The sequence below is a fragment of the Coturnix japonica genome, chromosome 21 (assembly GCF_001577835.2).
Source record: "Coturnix japonica isolate 7356 chromosome 21, Coturnix japonica 2.1, whole genome shotgun sequence".
NCBI classification, from domain to species: domain Eukaryota; kingdom Metazoa; phylum Chordata; class Aves; order Galliformes; family Phasianidae; genus Coturnix; species Coturnix japonica.
In genome coordinates, this window is record NC_029536.1 from 5,852,247 (window position 1) to 5,866,657 (window position 14,411).

The following is a 14,411-nucleotide window of genomic DNA, read 5'->3' on the forward strand; positions in this document are numbered from 1 at the left end:
CATTGTGCATTGTCTGAACATCCATCTGTGTGAATTGTGCTGCAGAGCTATATTGAAGTGTTGTTGTGTGTCCATGTAGCCAAAAAAGCCAATGGCATACTGGGGTGTATTAAAAAGAGCGTGTCCAGCAGGTCGAAGGAGGTGATCCTCCCCCTCTACTCTGCCCTGGTGAGGCCTCATCTGGAATACTGTGTCCAGTTCTGGGCTCCCCAGTACAAAAAAGACAGGGATCTCTTGGAAAGAGTCCAGTGGAGGGCCACTAAGATGATGAAGGGCCTGGAGCATCTCCCCAATGAGGAGAGACTTAGGGAACTGGGTCTGTTTAGCCTTGAAAAAAAGAAGGCTGAGAGGGGACTGGATCCAGGTTTATAAATACCTGAGGTGTGGGAGCCATAGTGGTGAGTCTGGTCTCTTTTCATTAGTGCGTGGGGATAGGACTAGGGGTAATGGGATGAAAGTACAGCATAGGAAGTTCGTGCAGAAGAACTTCTTTACAGTGAGGGTGACGGAGCACTGGAACAGGCTGCACAGGGAGGTGGTGGAGTCTCCTTCTCTGGAGATATTTAAGACTCACCTGGACGTCTACCTGTGTGATGTGGTGTAGGGAGCCTGCTTTGGCAGGGGGGTTGGACTCGATGATCTCTAGAGGTCCCTTCCAACCCCTACAATTCTGTGATTCTGTGAAGCAGGCTGGTTAGTGCCAGGATCACTACAGATAACAGCTGCCTTTGGGGAACTGTAAAAAATCAAGACTTCCAGAAAAAGACATTGATCAGAAATACTTCCTATTGTTTCTTTTCTCTTTGTCTCTCCATGCTAACCAGTAGCAGTGATTTCTTTTTGAATAAAGATGATCGAAGATTTACTCCTGCTGCCATCTACCACAGCTCACCCTATTTTCTTCTCTTCCCTTCAGTGGACTCTTCTAGCTTCCGCGTGGACACTGCTGTTATCAAACAGAGAGTGCCGATCTTACTCAAGTACCTAGACTCAGACACAGAGAAGGAACTACAAGCACTTTATGCACTACAAGCATCAATAGTAAAACTTGATCAGCCTCCTAGTAAGTGTTGTTCGTGTACTGGGGATTCAAACCCTTGACAGTCTGGCAGTAGTGTCTGGAAAGAGGTGCTTTCCTGACAACAAAAACAGAATTTTACCGTTGTACATGGCAGATGAGATAACACGGTGTACAGTGGTTTCTGCTTGTCCAGATTCTAGCTTTTAGAGAAGTACAGCTCCCCAAATGCATGGCCAGAGGTGGGCTCTTCTCTTGTTTGCTCCTACAAGCGGCTGCACAGAAGAAAAAAATCTCTGTAATGCAAAGAGAACAAAAAAAGAAACAGTAGAAGGTTAACCCTTATGTGGAGGGAGCTGCCTTCCCCCTTAGCTCTGTCTGAGCAGCCAGGAAGCAATAATTCAGGGGCAGATCTTCCTTTTACTCATGTCTGCATCTCTTGCATTAAAGACCGCATTAATCCCTTTATCCATAACCTCATCTTTGCCTGCTGGCTTCAGCTGCACAGTTCTAACAGCTGTTCTCTCCCCTGATTCCATTATTGCAGATTTGTTGCGGATGTTTTTCGACTGCCTGTATGATGAGGACGTCATCAAGGAGGAGGCTTTCTACAAGTGGGAGTCCAGCAAGGACCCAGCCGAGCAGAATGGGAAAGGAGTAGCGCTGAAATCCGTCACAGCGTTCTTCACATGGCTACGGGAGGCCGAAGAGGAGTCAGAGGATAATTAAAACTTAAAATACAGGAAAAAAAAAAACAAAAAAACAAACCCACAAAAAAAACAATTTAAGTATTTTTTTAAAAAGTTTCACGTCTTCGCCAATCACAGTGCAGCAAGGCCAATTCTCGCGCAGAGCCCCCCTTCCCCCACACATGCACGAGTGGGAGAGGTAAAAGTAGATAAACACAAAGGTGATCATGGAGGAAAGAAAAGGTACTTGAAAAAACAGTAAACTTCAAACCTGGCAGGAGCACTAAACCAAAACACATGTATTATTTATAGAAAATATTTTCTGTTTTAATCTTTGGTTTTTTTTGGTTTTTTTTTTGTTTCCTTTTCTTTTTAAACGAGGACTCACGAAAACACGAAGCAAAACAAACCTGTTTAGCAAAAAAAAAAAAAAAAAAAAAGGTTTAAAACTTTTAATTTATTATTTTAAGGACTGCAAATGCCAGTGTAATTTTTAAATTTGCAGTTTCTGTAAACAAATTGTATAATAGAACAAAAGCAGAGAAATAAATTTCCCTCCCCTTCGTATGCACCTCAGTTTTGTTTCAAAGCATGATAAATAGCGACAGCTTTTCAAGGGGGTTGGGGTAAGCTAGATGAGGAAGAGATCCTTTTTTTTCTTTTTTAAATTGTCATCAGATTTTTCTGCCTGCCTCTCAGCTTGCTTCAGAAACATAAAAGGACGTAGTGCATAACCTTGCATCGGAAGGAAGTGAATTTGAGAAAACGGCTGTGGACCAGAGTGCTCCAAAAATAACTCATTCAAAACAGTGCTACCCTGGGGAAAAAACAAAGTACTAGTGATACTTTCAGAACCTTTAGAGCAACTTTAAGGCTTGTAAATACATAGAACAAATATTTAAAAAAAAAAAAAAAAAGAAAAAAAAGAAAAAAGAAAAGAAAAAGAAAAAAAGAAATTGACTCGGATACTATTTCTTTTCACTTTCAAAATATAAAGAACAAAATAAAGACAAGCATTGCAAGTTTAAAAGAAAGTAGAACGACTTCTCCTTTGACAGCTGCTGAATGTGTGCACCATCACAGCGGTGCTGGCTTCCCTTTCGTTGTGTAGATCCTCGATTCCAAATCGTGTACATATAGTGTGTGTATGTATGTGTGTCTACCAAAAAAAGAGGGGTGAGAGCAATTGTTTTTATAACAACAACATGAATGTGGGGGGTTGCTGCGTGGGAGACTTTCTGCAGAGAACTTAATGGCCAGCAGCAGCTGGCTGCTTGCTGCATGCTGCTGAGAGGCTGCAGGTGGCCACAGGGCCATGCCTGTTTCCACAGCCGTATGAGTGTGGTGCCTCGTGTGACTTGGAACAGTGGTGTTGTCCTGGGGACTTATGACACAGCGACTACGGAGGTTGCAGCTGTTGGAGCAGAGAATCCTGATAGCCCTTCTCCATGGCTTGTTTATCTGTTGCTGCCCAGCTTCCAGCACTCTTTTCCTCACCTGCTGGCTGCCCTGGTGTTCGTTAGAAACCCAGAAACCCAGAAGGGTGAAAAGGAACACGACCTATCAGAATCAAGAGGTGGAACAAGCGCAGGGAACAACACGGTGCTCTTCCCAGCCTGCCCACCCTATGAGGTGCCTGAGGCCTGCTCACCAAGTGCCAACTGAGCTGCTGCTGGGTACATTAAGTCTCCTGGGTGTCTCATCAACAACCAAAGATGACCTGCTGGCTCTCACTGTGAAGAAGCGTCTGCCATCATCGAGTTTGTGAAGCCCCAAGATGTAGTTTGTGAACTGTGGTCTGTGGACCACGAGTAACCTGTGGAGCATTTGCTGGTGGTCTGTGCAGCTCTAGCTGTTCACATGATGCTGTCTTTTTTTCTTTCCAGCTGCTAAATCACTACTTTTTAATCTTAACAACAACAACAACAACAAAAAAAAAAAAGAAAAATGAGAAGAAAAAAAAAAGGCAAAAAATAAATTAAATACTTTCCTAATTTTACTTTTACATGTAAACAGTTCTACTTTTACATGTAAACAATTGCTGTACTCACATAAGGATGTTACTTGATCACCAAGGGGAAGGGAGAAGGGTGCTTGGTTGTGGCTGGAGGGGGAGATGTCTGTGTGACACTTTCCCTGTTAATGTGTGTTCCATGCCATGCGTCTGAGCTAGAGAACCCGTGGCCTAAATCACTAGAGCATTGTTTAGGTGTTTTTTTTGTTTGGTTGGTTGTTTTTTTGTTTTGTTTTGGGTTTTTTTGGTTTTGTTTTTTTGGTTTTTTTTTTTTTAGTAACAATAAAACACTTTTCTCTGATGTTTTGTTAAAAAAAAAAAAAAAAAGAAAAAAAAAGAAAAAAAAATCCTTCTTACCCTTATTATATGCATATGTATTTATCTGCTTGTGTGACACCCGGAAATTCCTCATCCACGGCTGCTTCCCTCTCCACCTCCAGCCTTGGGCTCACTGTTTCATGTTGGTTTGCTCAGGCTGTGTGGGTTGTGTGTGTATTCTTGCAAAAACTGATTTTTGAGCCAGAACAAGAGTGGGTATGTGATGGTTTGTAGTAGTGAAATAAGTCAGTTTAGAAGATGCGAGTTTGTATATAAATTAGGCCAAATATTTTCTAAGTTGTGCAGCAGTCACACCTGATGGATTTTCTTTTGGAGGTTGGGCAGTGTTCAGACCCTGCTGGGAATGTGTCCTACACCAGAGCCACCACATGCCACTACACAAGGGCTGCGATTTGTGTGTTGATTGCCTTGAATCAGAGAAGTAGAAATTGCTGGAGCCTTTGAACATTCATTTGAATCAGAGTGTGCAAGGGCATAGATAGTGGAGAGCTTGGATCTTCAAGACTGAGGGAGCTAGAAAATCACTGGAAGGAAGGGGATCAGCAAGCACGTGGGTGGAGGAGAAAAGTCCCTCCTCATTTGAGCCCTTAATGGTAAATGTGCCTAGGGAATGGAAATTTGCCTTGTTAGTTTCTTGCAGAAGGAAGGAAGGTTTCAGAAGTTTTAAGAATGTTTTCAGAATTCCCAAAGGCTCCGAAATGGTGTGTTTGCAACACAGGAGTTTTTACATCTTAAGCTAGAAGAATGAAGCTGTGCGTGGAGCAATGTGAGAAGTTTATACACTAGACACAGGCTTCCAGCAGTGAATATGTTGCCTTGAGGCTCAGCTTCCTACAAATGTCACCACAAGGAGCACATCTGATACCAACCTTGGACCAAAATTGCTTCCTCTGCCCACCTTGCTCTTGCCACATGCTGCTTGCTTACCTGCAGGCTGCAGCTGCTTTTCAGTCACCTAAGTCTGCGTAGATTTTTAGGATATAGCGAGGGGTCCATGAAGATCTTTGCAACACATCTTCCCTGTAGGATGTTAAAAGAGGAAAAACTGTAAGAGATGCATGAAACAGAAAAGAGGGTAACTAATCATGAGATGTTTTCTTGTCGTGATTGATTTTTAGAAGTCTCATTTTGCATACATGCATGTTGTTACCTATTGATACAGCAAAGCATAAGCAGGGAGGACAGCAGATATCCCCTAATAATACTAAATGTTTGCGGTTTGTTTTCCTCTTTAATCTTGGTCTTGCAAAGCATTTAAGCACATTGTCTGGGCAGGCTCATGGACATGGAAGAGAGTTAATGCAGCTCAGCGGGAAAGAGCTGCATTAAAAGCCATTTCCACTGCTGGGAGCCCTTCTTGTGCTGTGTGTGCTATCAAAGGCGCAGGCGAGGAGGAGCAGATGCATCGTTTACGTCTCTGACTTCCTTGCTGAAAATGTTCCTGAACCTGAAGCAGTCTAAGTATCCAGACCAGGTGTGTGCCTAAGGCTGGTTTCTTTCTAGGAAAGTGTTTCCAGGACTGCATCAGCCATTTCTAGGAAGGAGGTCAGGGAGCAAGCAGATAACAGACCATGCAGTTAACACATTTCAGTTTTTAGCCTCAGTGTGCATCCCTGCCTTTTGCTTTTTCCCTGTAAAACTGCCCAATCTAGCTGTGTTTCAGCTGTGCCCGGTGTACACTGGAGCCAAGGAGCCCGAGGTGCTCCTGAGTCACCTGGGTTGTGGCATGGTGCTATGGTCACACCTGAGTGCTTTCCATTTCTAAATGAGGCAGCAGCTCCCAAAAGCCTGTGACAGGATGTTTCAGGTACTCTGCAAGTCAGAACAGTCACAAGAACAGACACAGCCCATCTCTTAGGGCAGGTGTAGGGAGACATGGTTGAGACTTGCCAAGGACCAGCACTCCCTGGTGCGGGAGCTGATAGCTAAAGGCTCACGGAAAGAGATCTGGAAAAAGGGATTTGGCAGTAGAGGTGGTTTCCAGCACACACAAGGCAGGTTTAAGCTAATAGCAATTTAGCAGTCTGCTGCATCCCCTTGACCTTTTGTTTCTAACCTACAGATAATTTTTTTCTGAGGAAGACAAAGCAGGGCCTCTTAGAAAGTCCCATTAGCTTGCTGAGCTTCCTTAAACCCAATTGCAGCTGTTGGCATCTGGTTGCCAAAAGGGTGACTGTGATTGTTCCTGTATGTTGAGTTCCAACATGAGTTTTGCAGACAAAGGGACCTGAAGCTGGTTGGTTTGTCAGAAGCAGTCACTGTAGAACAGAACAGTTAGTACAGCTGTGCCCCTGGAACCAGTCACTTGCTTTTGATTTGTTTCACAGATGTGAGAGGTTTCAGCTTTGTAGGAAGCAAGCTCAAAACCAGACAAACACACCCGGAGCCCTCTTGTACCCTCAGCTTTCCTAAAGACCACACCAGGGAAATGGTGATGACTGCAGAGCAGCCTTAAGACACTCAGCTCCCTTTAGGTGAAGTGGCTGTTGGCCAGATGTAGATGTGCTGGTGGTGAGGTGCTGCGAGGTGGGAGTCCAGTCAGTGCTGAGGAGGAAGCACAGGGCAGAAGGTCAGACTGGCAAGCACTGAGCTCCCACATGATGTGCTTGGTCTGGCAGGGAGATCTTGGCCTTTCTGTTCTTTGGAAGATGTTGACTCTCTGCTGCTACTTGACCCTAGGCCAACTGAGCAGCACCTCTGGCCAAACCATATCAGCAGGGTGGCACTTTGGCCAGAGGTGCTGCTCTTCACCTGCCACTTTCTTTTAATAAGGTGCTAACTCAGGGGTGTCTGAAAGGCCACCTGCTGAGAGAAACACTAAGCAATGCTCTGATGTGGCCTGAGAGCCACACACACGCTGCAGCAACCATAGGATGGAGCCCAGGGCTGCATGGCTGCTCATCACTCCAGTGCCATGGATAGATAATCCTCAAGGAGCCATGGCTGGAAAAGCATGGCAATAGACAAGCAACCTCAGCAAGCGTGAGGTTGATCAGCCCTCTCAGCTTCCAGCAGCATGACTAAACCCTCGCACCTATCTGAGAAAACTTCGATAGAAGTTTTCTACCCTTGTATTTTCCATGGGGCTCTGCATACCGGCCATCCTAACAATCATGTAATTGTGGTTTTCTGAAACAACTCCTGCTTATTTAAATGCAGCTGTAGCGATGCCCTGACCATGATCTACGGAAAGTTTTCATCATGTGGAGCTGGTTTATCTCCCTCATTTCCAGCTGCTAAATTGCACTGAAAAGAAGAGAGAAATAAAACCAGCTCTTGATCCATTCAGTGCTTTCCAAAGGGGAATTTGTCCAAATGTGCCACTGCTGTCCCAGCTGCAGGGATGTCTGTGCTGTGACAGTAAACTGGAAGGGAGAAAGGGGTCATGGGGAAGGCAATCAGTGCTTTAAGGAAGTCAGGTAATCTTTGTATTAGTGTGAGAAAACAGTAAAGCCTTCCTTTTGCATGCTTAGTTGTCGTGTTCCAGCCCCCCATGAGGGTTAATAGCAGATGTTGTCACAAAGCACAGTTCCTAAGTGCAGAGTATTAACATGTAGGAGAGCACTGTTAGAAGTGTTTTACTACAGCGCTGCAGAGAAGAGCTGAAACAGTCATTTCAGCTGGTACTTTTGGGTCTCACCTGAGGAGGAAAGTGGGTCATTTCAATGCATCAGAATGAGCTATTCTGAAATAATGCTGGGTGCAAATGCTCTCTGCCTTTAAAGATAGACTTGAATGAATGAGCTGTCTGTCTTGGCCATCTTCTGTTTGTGTGGGACGGAGTTGTGCTGGGTACCTGTGTACTGCATCAGAACAAGGGGGCCTAAGAAGGGAGCAGCACTCAGCACTGCTGCCATGTTAGCTTACAGTGATGGACACAGTCCATGGCATTGTTCTGCACAGCCCTGCTTTGGGTCTTCAGGGCAGAAATAATTCTAGTGAACTGCCACAAAAGCACAACATAACAGTGGGCTGGTATAACCCATCCCATTACTGCATCAATGCCTGCCTTGGGATCAGCTGACACGAGATGCTTTTTTCATACAAGGTAATCATCAAATAAAAAGAATTTCACACATCTTCTCTGCAGAACACATGCTCATCCTCCAAGGAAAGGAGGATGGAACCATCCAACTCTTCTGGCTGCCTCTACCATCACAAGGTAGTTCATTTGAGCAGGAGCCTGGACTGCAGCTGTCAAATGTCAAAGAAGAGCCAGCTGACAGGATTTCCCATGGAGAGACAAGTGAGCCAGCACAAGATCTGGCTGTACGTTTCAAGCAAGAACTATGGCCAAAAAATCTTTAAATTCCTGCTCAGCCCAAGGGTTTTGTCTTCCCAGCAAGGCTCACTGTTACTCTGTTAAGGCTTCAGGAGCAGTGCGGAGGCCATAGGCTGCTGAATGTGCTGGGTGTGCTGCTGATGGCAGAGGCATGCAGTGCACACATAGCAGCCAAAAATGAGCTTTTGTAGCTGGAAAAGTATCCCAGCCGGGAGGTGTTCTTGACAGTAAGTTATTACCTGCCTGGTTGAGAGGAACAGCAGCTGCCTGCTCTGTGCTGCAGCCTGCTGCAAACCTATTTTATTCTGAAATGGTTTTTGGTTCAGAGAGTAAAGGAATTTAACAGTGTTCCCACTGCCAGATACTAACCGTGAGGACACACTGCTTTGGGGGAGGTGTGTTGACCTACTATGAGATGCCAAGCTGGTTGACTTCAAACTATCTTAGAATCACAGAATCACCAAGGTAAGAAAAGACCCACAGGATCACCCAGTCCAACCATTCACCCATCACCAATAGTTCTCACTAAACCATGTCCCTCAACACAACATCCAAATGTTCCTTGAACACCTCCAGGGTCGGTGACTCCACCACTTCCCTGGGCAGCCCATTCCACTGCCTGAACACTCTTTCAGAGAAGTAGTATTTCCTAATGTCCAGTCTTTGGCTTAGTGGAGCGGAATGTGGAACAGTCTGTTGGAAAAGCATGGAGAAAAAAAATTGTTGGAGGCTGATAAAGAACAAAGAGATGAAAGGTAGTGTCCGGAGGGTCACAAAGTGTCAGAGAATATGTATTTTTTGAAAGCAGAAATTGAGTGATTTTTGCACAGTTACAGCAAACAAAGTATGCTAGAAGAGAATTCTAAGTTGCTCTGCCAATCATTACAGATGTATAGTTGGTAAAGTAGCAAAACATGCCCAGAATGACAACAAAGTGCAAAGCTGTAGTTAAAGAACATTACATCATTTCTTCTAAAGGTCAAGAACTGCATGTGCTGTCCAGGGCCTGTGGGAATAGTGACACTGTTTCATAAAGCAGACAAGTCCTTCATCACCTCACGCTTATGCATGCTGCAGAGGGACTTCATTCAGCTCAGGTGGTCTCTCATATATTGATGTGACACCCACATTAATTAGAGGCTTTGAGTCTGTGATGGTTTGGGGATATTTATACTCAAAACCATTCTGTTATCTGTGTTAAGCTGAAAACATCAGCCAGTCTCTCCCTTCACAGCCAGGCATGCTGCTTGCTGAACAGAAACCTCAAGGCAGAAGAGCAAGAGTCCTGCTCAAGCCCTCAGTGAGCTTCCCTGAAATGTTTACTGCAAAATTAGCAGCTGTGGCCATACACTTAAAATGGCACAGCCTGACTCCCATCAAATAGCGCAATCAGGCTGCCAGAAACAACAGGCTGGTTCTGTAATAGCTTGTCTTAGCCCCGAGGTTACATCAAACCCCAAATTATCTTATTCAGATACACATTCAGGGAGCAACAGGTTTAAAGGGAAGAATCAGTAGACATGTGCTACCCAATTTGATGAAGGCTTCTCAGGGAATCTTGGTTTTGTTTCTCAAAGCAAAAGAAGATGAAGAAGAAAAATCACAGAATCACAGAATCACCAAGGACAGAAAAGACCTACAAGATCATCCAGTCCAACCATTCACCCATCACCAATAGTTCTCACTAAACCACGTCCCTCAACACAACATCCAAATGTTCCTTGAACACCTCCAGGGTTGGTGACTCCACCACCTCCCTGGGCAGCCCATTCTACTGCCTGAATGCTCTTTCAGAGAAACATTATTTCCTAACATCCAGCCTGAATCTCCCCTGGCACAGCTTGAAGCCATTCCCTCTGGACCTATCACCAGCTACACAAGAGAAGAGGCCAACCCCCAGCTTACTATTATCTCCCTTCAGGTAGTTATAGAGAGCAATAAGGTCTCCCCTGAGCCTCTTCTTCTCCAGACTGAACGATCCTGGCTTCATCAGCCTCTCCTCACATGGCCTGTGCTCCAGACCCCTCACCAGCTTTGTTGCCCTTCTCAGGACATGCTCCAGGGCCTCAATGTATTTCTTGCACTGAGGGGCCCAAAACTGGACACAGCACTCGAGGTGCAGCCTCACTAGAGCTGAGTACAGGGGGACAATCACTGCCCTGTTTTTGCTGGCAGTGCTGTTTCTGATGCAAGCCAGGATGCCATTGGTCTTCTTGGCCACCTGGGCACACTGTCGGCTCATGTTCAGCCGAGCATCAATCAATACCCCCAAGTCCATTTCCTCTACACAGTCTTCCAGCCACTCTGCCCCAAGCCTATAGCACTGCTGGGGTTCTTGTGGCCAAAGTGCAGGACCGGCCACCAGTTGGATTGAGCTCCATTCACCACCACTCTCTGGGCCCAGCCCTCCAGCCAGTTCTTTACCCAGCCAAGAGTGTACCCATCCAAACAACGGGCTGCCAGCTTCTGCAGGAGAATACTGTGGGAGACAGCATCAAAGGCTTTGCTGAAGTCTAGGTAGAGCACATCAACAGCCTTTCCCTTATCCACCAGACGGGTCACTAGATCATAGAAGGAGATCAGGTTGGTCAAGCAGGACCTGCCCTTTGTGAACCCATGCTGACTAGGCATGATCCCCCAGTTGTCCCATACATGCTGAGTGATCTCCCTCAAGACAATCTGCTCCAAACCCTTCCCTGGCACCGAGGTCAGGCTAACAGGCCTGTAGTTCCCCGGGTCCTCCTTACAACCCTTCTTGTAGATGGGAGTCACACTGGCAAGCCTCCAGTCTTCTGGGACCTCACCAGTCAATGAGGAGAGCTGACAGATGATGGAAAGCAGCTCGGCTGTCACCTCCACCAGTTCCCTCAGCACTCTTGGGTGAATCTCATCCAGCCCCATGGACTTGTGGCAGCCCAGTTGGAGCAGTGTGCTCTGTGTGCTCCTGAATCGTGGGGGGTTTAGTCTGCTCCCAGTCAAGACTACCAGGTCAGAGAGAAATACCCTGAAGATAACTGGTCTGACCTTTAAAGACAGATGTAAAGAAGGCATTCAGAACCTCTGCCTTCTCCTTATCCTCAGTGGTCACATTCCCAGCCTCTTCCAGTAAAGAAAGGAGATTCTCCTGAGTCTTCCTCTTATTGTTGATGAATTTGTAAAAGAGTTTCTTGTTCCTTTTTACCCCAGTGGCCAGGCCGAGTTCAAGCTGGGCTTTTGCCATTCTGATGTTCTCTGTACGCATCTTAACTTCTCTGTACTCTTTCTGAGTCGCCTGTAGAGGAGGCAGATTCTCTTTTTCTCACGGAGCCTCAAGAACAGCTCCCTATATGCCAGACTTCCTCCCCGCCGGCTCATTTTGAGGCTCATGGGGACAGCCAGCTCCTGCGCCTTTCAGACTTCCTTCTCGAAGAGCGACCAGCCGTCTTGGATCCCCTTACTCTCAGACTGAATCGCAGCAGACTCCCCCTACTGGGTTTCCGAACAGCTCGCAGTCCGCCCTCCGGAAGTCCAAGGTAGCAGTTTTGCTGCTCCCCCTCCTGGCTCCACCAAGAATCGAGAACTCTACCATTTCACGGTCGCTCTGTCCAAGACAGCCCGGGACGTTCACATCTCCCACCAGACCTTCTGTGTTAATGAACAGCAGGTCTAGCGGGGCAGCTCCTCTCATAGGCTCAAGAATACGGAATTTGAGGGATGAAAGAATGAAGCAGTGGGAAGGAGTTCCCACTGTGGAATGAAATGGAAAAAGACTCACATTCTCTTTGAGAATGTGAGTTTGGCTGTAGGCCAAACGTATTGGAAAGATTTTACAAAACAAATGTGAAAGTCAGGGAAAAAAGTGTAAAACAAATTTGCCAAAGTGGAGTATCTAGGCAAGGCCTAAATATAATCAACACTGAAGTTTGAAGTTGCGGGCCAGTGTTAAAACTGAATTTGGTAACAAAGACACTGTGCTCACTTAGCCAACAGATTCATGAACGTAGCAGCAGAAGCTGATTTCAGTGTATACAGTGCACCCCATGACATGGGTAGTGATAATCTTCTGTTTTGTTCTCTGTGAGGTAGGTAGCTGTTCAACTACATGGGTGATGTGTTCATTAAATTTATGTATATATACATGTAAGTAAAAATTGTGGCAAAATGGAGAAAAAATTCATTGGTGTATGGGAAGAAAGTAAACAAAAAGGCTCATGACCCCTGGAATGGAGGTACTGAGACCAGATGTACAATGGTTTTTGTGTTTCCGGAAGAACACATGGCATTTGTCTGGAAAGTCTGTGTGGGACATGGATTGGAAATGGTAAATCACTTGACATGCAAATTTTATGGATACTCATCTAAACAGTAGCAAAAGCTAAATGACCCGGTTTAAACTGCAGGCTGAACTGTGCAGTCAAAACCCAAAGCTCCAGGCAAATTTTGTAGAAGCTTTAGGACTGCAATCAAAATAAAAAAATATTTTAAGGAAAAATAAACTCCGTGAACCAGCTGGGGTTCATAGTTTTACATGGCACCTGGTAGGGCTAGAAAAGGGACTGAAAGTGCTTGCACTTTTTAAAAGTATTTCATGATGATGACAGTGCTGTATACAATCACAGTTGGTAATTTCTCTGTCCTGCACTGCTATCTTCCTCTTGTGCATCCTCACCAATGTGTGCAAGGTCACCCTGGTTCCCAAAGCTTCACTCTAGTTATCACTATACTATATGTACATATGTGTATATATAGTGTGCACTAGTTTGATACACTGTATGAACAAGGGGGGGAGGGGAAACGACACCAGCCCACCCAGAAAGTGGGGTGGAAAGATTGAGCAGCAGTGCTATGCTCCCTCTATGGGATGCAGCTGCCTTGCCCAGGCATGGTATTTCTACAGGCTTCCCAGCCCACTGTGGTCAGGCAAGCATGCGGCTGTAAGGAATGCACAGGGCCCACAGCTCCCCTCTAGGAAGGATTTAGAGATATTAAAGAAAGAGAGAGGGGGAGAGAGAGAGAGAGAGAGGGAGAGGGAGAGAGAGAGGGAGGGAGAAAGCAAGAGAGAGCAAGAGAGACTGAGAGAGACAACAAAAGCCTTTCTCCTTCTCTGCTTGTGTCTCAGTGCAGTTCTGTGGCTCGGCATGCACAGGTGCTGGAGTACTGCACAAAGGCTTGCAGTGAGCAAGGGTAGGGCAGCTGGGGTGATTTCATCTTTTCCTTTATCGTGTTTTAAAAGTCTGCAGCAAAGCAGCACGTTCCCTCTTGCTCCCTCTCCTCCTAATCCCCCCCTCCCTCCTGCCAGAGAGGCACCGCTTGGTGGGAAAGGCCAAAGAACACATTGCTGTGCAGCTGTGCTGTGGTTATTCTGCACTCACAAAAAACGAAGGAATGTTTGGCCAAGTGGAACCATCTGGCTAAGGCTGTTCAATGCAAGAGACAAAGGAGAAAGAGGAACACCAAGGAGAAGGGCTGGGATGGAGGTGATCTCAGTCACAGCAGTCACCTAAGGGCAGAAAAGTAGAAGAAGCTTAGACAAGAAACAGTCACAGTCTGAAACTCAAACACTTCCATTGCTTCATTGGATGAGCACTCTTAGGAGTGCTCGTGGTGTAGCTGGTGCCCAAATGAAGGCCCGATTGCCTTCCCTGTGTCACACTGGTGCCAACAGAGGGTTAGAGGTTGGAAACGTAACTGAGAAACCAACTGGGTGAGTGGAACAGCTTTCTGACATTGGGAACCATACACTGTAAGGCTCTGGGAAGGCACCGCGGCCTGCCAGCTGTTTGCACAGCCATCTAAGAGGTGTGCTGGCCACCCTGAGAGCGGGGGTCGGTGGGACCAGAGGCACCCTGAACTCCAGTGAAGGGAAAGCAGAGAGGCCGGGGGAAAGCAAACAAACAACACCAACAAAAACGGGAAACAGCAACCTGAAGGAGCGCGAGGCAGGAGCAACCGCTGAGGTGAGGCCGCAGATCGCGGAGTGAGCGCGACGCCCTTCGGCCCCTCAGCGCCTCAGGAGGCCGTGGCGGGAAACACCTCAGATCGGCGCTGGGCGGGAAGGCACCGCGCACGCGCACAGCCCCGGCGGAGGGA

General features: G+C 46.4%; 1 protein-coding gene and 1 long non-coding RNA gene across 18 annotated transcripts in view; one reads left to right on the top strand and one right to left on the bottom strand.

Moving 5' to 3' along the window:
• EIF4G3 (eukaryotic translation initiation factor 4 gamma 3) overlaps positions 1–3,636 on the top strand; it is an 87,772-nt gene extending 84,136 nt beyond the window's left edge. For all 15 annotated transcript variants that reach the window (XM_032448682.1, XM_032448687.1, XM_032448683.1 and 12 more), the window contains 2 exons: positions 917–1,063; positions 1,566–3,636. In XM_032448682.1, coding sequence (XP_032304573.1) covers positions 917–1,063; positions 1,566–1,747 — 329 coding nt within the window. In that variant the 3' untranslated portion in view covers positions 1,748–3,636. The remainder of the gene's footprint in view (positions 1–916; positions 1,064–1,565) is intronic.
• LOC107323311 lies at positions 996–14,394 on the bottom strand. 3 transcript variants are annotated; one of them, XR_001559205.2, is made up of 4 exons: positions 14,246–14,394; positions 13,694–13,821; positions 4,988–5,080; positions 996–1,314 (listed from the first exon to the last, which is right to left on the bottom strand). It is a non-coding gene; the product is annotated as an uncharacterized LOC107323311 (long non-coding RNA). The 3 variants fall into 3 exon arrangements; XR_004309456.1 differs by lacking the exon at positions 13,694–13,821 and having other exon boundaries at positions 4,930–5,080; XR_004309457.1 differs by lacking the exon at positions 13,694–13,821 and having other exon boundaries at positions 14,246–14,392.
• Positions 14,395–14,411: the final 17 nt, after the last annotated feature.